At 32.0% G+C, this 6,404-nt stretch overlaps 1 protein-coding gene across 1 annotated transcript in view; it reads left to right on the top strand.

Moving 5' to 3' along the window:
• The window catches only part of STPG2 (sperm-tail PG-rich repeat containing 2), a 278,632-nt gene that overhangs the window by 266,343 nt on the left and 5,885 nt on the right, over positions 1-6,404 (top strand). Inside the window, 1 exon segment of the mRNA XM_012641065.1 lies at positions 6,296-6,399. Coding sequence (XP_012496519.1) covers positions 6,296-6,399 — 104 coding nt within the window.

Raw genomic sequence — 6,404 nt, 5'->3', positions numbered from 1 at the left:
AGATTCAGATATATTCTAGAGGAAATTATAATCTCATCCAGAATTTCAGAAACTAGTTCATGAGATTATTTGAGGGAAAATGATTTAATATTTAAATATTTTCGAGAACAGCTATGTACTAAATTGTTGTAGTTTAGAGGTCCAAAGCAATGGGTTTTGTTGAAATCCTTTTCTTCTCCCCACTTTCAGAGAATATGATTTATTATTTTGGTATGAATCCAAAGAATCTTCATTTTACACTAATTGTGATGATTCTGATGCCTGTGGTCCATGAACTACACTTTGGAAAGATTAGTTTAAAATATATGATGCTGCATATGATCCTTGTTGTTTTTTAGTCTGATATGTCATGCTGTATAACAAGTTCAGCCAGAGTCCTGTGGGATAACATGTCCAGGCTATAGAAGGGTAATGAATAGCCCTGTGGATTGTAGATATTGAGGACAGATGAGGAATCCCTTAATTATTTGGAAGTAGACATTATTAATATAAAAAATACCACTGTTAGTAATCTTGGTTAAAATTAACAAGTTGTGTGAGTATTCCTTATCTAAAATACTTGGGACCAGAAGTGTTTTGGATTTCAGGGTTTTTTTTGGGCGGGGGAAGGAATATTTGCATCATATATGCTTAATAGTTAAGCATCCTTAATCTCAAAATCCAAAATCTGAAATGCTTCAATAACCGTTTCCTTTAAGTGTCATGTTGACAGTGAAAAAGTTTCAGATTTTGGAACATTTTAGATTTCAGATTTTTAGATGAGAGATACTCAACCTTAGCTGATGAGAAAAGGGAAGACTCTTGTTCCCTTCTCACAGTAGTTTGTGGTCTAGTATTCCGCAAGGGTATAGGAACAAGAGTAGAGAATATTTACATTATATGATCACAGGATCATAGTGAACAGAGAACACTGTTAAGGTAAAGAAGATCTTATTTAGATTTAAATATATATGTAGATTTAGGTTTACCAAAAAAGAACACGAAAATTCTGAGATATTCAATGGGTAACCTAATAATTCTTGTTTAATCTCTGATAAATATAAACAAAACATTTGATGACATCAAAGCATGAAAAACATTTTATTATTTATTTTAATCTATAAAATATATTTGTTTTAGGATGCAGAATTTTTCATATAAGTTGTAAATGAAATATTAAGCTATGTTTAATTGGCTCTTCACTAAATAAATTATGTAGGCTGTTCTTTCAGGACAACCTAAACTCTGTGAGGCTAGCTTTACTCTAGTAGACTTATTCAAATAAAGATGTTAGCAGCAGAATCAAATCCAAACATACTCAGAAACCTTACAATTTTTGACAAGTTGAGAAAATGGCAAATAGTCACAATTTAAATGATAAATCTGTGTTTCTTTTAAATCTACTCATTTACTATAGCTTTTGTAAAGAATTTGGTTTTATATTAATGTTTTAATTATTAATATTTTAAAAATAAAATTGGTATTTCTATTTTTAAAACTTTATATAACCATCTATTATGTGGTATGTAAACACAGAACATATCCTGATTTTTACATATAGTATTCCCAGAGATAAGTGTCAGTCTTGAGTGGGAATGCTTTGAGAATTTAGCCCTAAGAGAGTGTTAAGATAATAATGGTGATCTAAGAGAACTTCGAATATATGCTGAGACTTATTCTCCTTTTTTGCTTGGATGATTTTCTTGGCATTTGGCTCCAAACCTTTAAATGTGAACAGTGGAATATAAAACCAAAATTTAGTTATGAGAATTAGCTATTTCTGGGAAATTGTGAAGTATTTTACTTACCTTGAAGACAATTTCATATTTTATTATTTGATAACTTGTTTATTCATTAATAAAAATCATTCGTGTGTTACATATTTATGTACTGCCTACTCAAAATGGTTTTAGGTGAAAAGTGATTATCTTTCCTTTCAGTTGGTTCCTATAATTCATACAGAAACTGTGTTATACCTACATTTATAAGACTGGTGAAAGTCATTCAAATTTACTTACAATGTACTTATGTTATCAGAGAGTGAAAGTATCTTTTTTATAGCAGCAGTTCAAAGACTTCACTTGACAGGGCTTATGGATGCACATTTTGATAAGTATGTACTTACAGGTACACAGATAAACAGACATTGCTGTCTGAACAGATATTTCAGTCGAGCCAAATCCATATGATTTTGTATTTGTATGTCATAGCAGTGACAGCCGTATTGCTTAATCAATGCTCGGAACACATGTTTTAACAGGTGCATGGTTTAGGTAGACTCCAATAGATCAATCTCTCAGTCTACCTAGTTTGGAGTTCATTATATTAATAGTAGTCCATTTCTTAGGGGCTATCTCGACAATAATTTCTATATACTCTATAACACTTTAAGATATCATGCTTAAGTATTTAAAATCTTATTTATTAAAATATGTCACACCCATATGTTTTTGGGCAGAAATATTAATACAATGGTAAAACATACATGGAAATTTTGCAGTATTGTGACTTTTTTTTTCCCTCATTACCTATAAGCTCGATTTAATAGACTGTGCAGTTCTGTGGTCATAATCAGAAGTGCTGTTTAATCAAATCTAGTCTTAGAAGCAGTAGAAGAGCATTAAATCTAAATTGGTCTTTGACATTGATGATGATACTTCTTTGTGTACTAATTTTTTGTCTGTGCTATTACTTTATTTGTAAAGCTGAAGAATAAAATCAGTATGAGAAAATGTGTTCAATAAGAGTACAAACTTCCTAAATGACTTTTTAAAGCCATGCAATTTCAATGGACAATTTTCTAAATGTTTTTTAATTCCTAAAGATATGCTCACATATAGGATATTTAGTTTTCAGTAGATTTCTGTCACCTTCACAGGAAAAAAAAGACTCAGTATTCATAAGCAGAAATGATTGCATTATTTATAAAATTAGTTTATTATGAAGACAACTGCTTTTTAAATCTGAGATTTTACAGCTTTATTTATAGAAATAGTTATTTCTAAGTCCACTCTAATGTATGAAAATCGTCACATTAAAGGGTCAGAAACATAGATTTTTGTTTTAAATTACTCATTGTTCCTATTCTCTTCCATTTTTGCCCTGTAGCATTGGTTGACATTTCCTAGAGACTGAAGTGGCATAGGGCTGAAAAATATGTAATTATAAGAATAACCTGCTCTTGAATTTCCTATTATATACTACTCATGATTCAGGCAGACTTTTCATAGGTGTTTAACTTGGAATGAGAAGTTTTCTTCTTCCATGACCTGTGATTAAAATGTGGCATTTTGGTATATAAATAGAAGATAGTTTCTGCACAATCCAGCTGCGAATCAGAGCTGATGAAGCAGTGTTAAGTCTTTGACCTGTATCATATAAGCAGTAGAATACATAATTGGAAATATATTTTAGATTAAGTGCAATAAACCTTTTCTTTAATACTCTGTAGCTTATAGCCGGCTAAGTGCTGAAATGCAACAAGATGCATGTTAAGAGAAGTTTTGCTTCATTTAATGCTCCCCAAAGGAATTCCAATAAAAAGAAATCTAGTACAACTACATTTGAATACTTTCTTTTTTTTTAGTGAGTTGTAACCATGAATGTAAATATTTATCAGTTGCTTTAGCATGATGGTAAGGGTAGGGGATAGGTTATATTTCTTCATAATTGAAAATGAAACTTACCGTTACAATAGTGTTTGGATAATAGCCTTACCTGTTGCATTAACCTTTATAAATCTTTATGGCTAAAGTTGCAATTTTCAATTAACTGACTGTGGAATTATGCACCCAGTTCCTCGTGATAGTTTGTGTTTTTTTTTCTGGATACTGAGATAGCTCATATATATTCCCATGCTCAGTTTAGTTTGCGCATACAATGTCTGTAAAGATATTAGGTATGTATATGTGCATTATTCTTTGCATTGTAAATATAAATTATATTATTTCAAAGTCGTGCATACTATTGTTTTATAGTAAGATGACATTTGCTAAAACACTTTACTTATCATTTTATAGATCAAAACACATTAACTTCCCACAAGGGCTTTATAAGTTAGGATTCCTAAACCATTGATATTAGAATAAGTGGGCTAGAGCCTGGATGTCATCTTCTATTTTACATTTTGAAACATCCTATATTAATAAAGCTAAAGCATTAAAAATGTTTCATATGAACCTATCAATTTTAAAATATTTTAAAAGCATCAACAAGAATGTATTTTTCAAAGCCTGTGGTTTTGAATTACATGTTTATTAGGGAGATATGGTGGCATTGATTTTGTATTCTATTAATATCTTTATATCTACTCTACTGTTTCACTATTTGTATTTATTGTCAATATTGTATGCCTAAAGTTTTTATTTCCTCTCCTTATACAGTGTCTCTTTGATGCCCCTGATTTAATTTCATTCATTACCATTCTTCTAAAGTTACCTTCTACATGCTCTACAGTGACCTTCCTGTGAAGTCTCTCTTCTAGAAACCTTTGATATAGTAGACCTCTAATTGTCTCTTGAAACATAAGGTTTTGGATGTGATAGGCAATATGTATTGTTTAAAATATGAATGGAGAAGAAAATAACCTCTCCCTATTTTCTCTCTGTGGAGTTGTGTTAGCCAGATTCTATTCACTAGACTATCTTCCTTTTTTGACTCCTCTCCTCACTTCCTAAATGTTTTTGGAAAAAAAAACCCAAAAGTTTTGGTCCTCAATTGTTTAGTTTTCTCTTTCCATATTTTTTACTTAGAAAAACCTCAGTGATTGCCTCTAAGTGAATAACTCCCTTCTTTTTCTCCAAGCTACCTTTCCCCCTGAGCTTCAGTCAATCTCCAAAGGAGATTTTCCAGACAAATTATCTTCTGGGCATTTCTATTTGGGTATCCTGTCACCTTTTCAAACAACTGGTTCGCAACCAAACTCATGTGTTTCTCTCTAATAGTATCTTTCTTCTGTGTTTCCTTTTTTCTGTCAGAGTATTATCTTTTTTACAGCCACTATTCATTTTTTATCATCTTCTAGTCACTGTACATGATGCGGTATTCACGTTTGAAGTTGTTCTTCCCTTTCCTTACCAATGTTCTTAAACTCCTTGTTAGTGTTCCTGAAACAGACCATCTCCAAGTCCTTCTCCCATCCTATAAAGTATTACCAGACTTTACTTTTATTTATTTATTTTTTTGAGACAGGGTCTCTTTCTTTTGCAGGCGCTAGAGTGCCATGGCATCAGCCTAGCTCACAGCAACCTCAGACTCCTGGGTTCATGTGATCCTCCCGCCCCAGCCTCCCGAGTAGCTGGGACTACAGGAGTGCACCACCATGCCAAGCTAATTTTTTTTGTTAATATTTTTTGTAGAGACAGAGTCTCACTATTGCCCAGGCTGGTCTTGAACTCCTGGCCTGAAGTGATCCTCCTGCCTTAGCCTCCCAAAGTGCTAGGATTATGAGTGTGAGCCACCACATCTGGCCCAGAGTGTACTTCTTAACCTACCACTTTCTTCATGAATCTTCTTTAATTTAAAACTTTTCAGAGCTACCTACTATCTATGGAAGTTGTTCTCAGAAGTGGTTTTATTTGTTTGTTTGTTTATTTGTTTGTTTACTACTAGAAGGCTTTGGTTTTTAGTTAAATCTTACATGGGACTAAAACAAATAAAACATTAACTCCAGAGCTGTTTTTAATGAAAATAATTTAAACCTCTTTTACTTGGGCTTTTCCTACAAAATATACTCTGGTCACTTCCATAGAATTTTAGAGCATTAGAATACAACTTGAAATCCATTGGCTTAAGTGCAAAAATCTTATTTAGGATTAGGCACTGTTTTGTTCAAACAATCTGTTTACTATCCAATTGTTCCATGTACACTCCATCTCTGTGTTACATGTTCTATAATTCCCATAGTGCTGTTAAACTACATTTTTGCTTTTTAAAAATCCTATTCATATTTCCCAATGCAGCTCAAGCACTACCTCCTCACTGAACATGTGATTAATATTTAGGAAATAAAAGAGTTAAGTATCCTTTTTCACAATGTTTAATGTTTAAGTATCTAGAAGGAGTACTGGTTTCTCCTTTTTGGAAATTATTTCTGTACTACATTTAATTATTAGGTAAACAGATATTATTATTTTATGTTTATTGTATTTCCAAGCTGTGAACTGAATGATTGTATGCAGTCAAACAGAATGGGTCCAAGATTGTTTGTTACTAATGTTATACATTAAGAGTATGAACCTAAGAATAATATCCATATGACCAAAATTAATAATTTAAAATGTGCTTTATTATAATTTTTACATTTGTTTTCTCTTAGGGCCTGCATCATACAATCCTGTTTTAAGGAAATCTTGCCCCATACCCATATTCGTTAAAGCATCAAAGCGTTTCGAAGATTCCAAAGAGATTACTCCTGGCCCAGCAAC

This window comes from Propithecus coquereli, unplaced genomic scaffold (genome assembly GCF_000956105.1).
Source record: "Propithecus coquereli isolate 6110/MARCELLA unplaced genomic scaffold, Pcoq_1.0 Scaffold161, whole genome shotgun sequence".
Taxonomy (NCBI): domain Eukaryota; kingdom Metazoa; phylum Chordata; class Mammalia; order Primates; family Indriidae; genus Propithecus; species Propithecus coquereli.
Note: the sequence above shows the minus strand (reverse complement) of the source record. Positions and strands in the feature narration are given on the sequence as shown.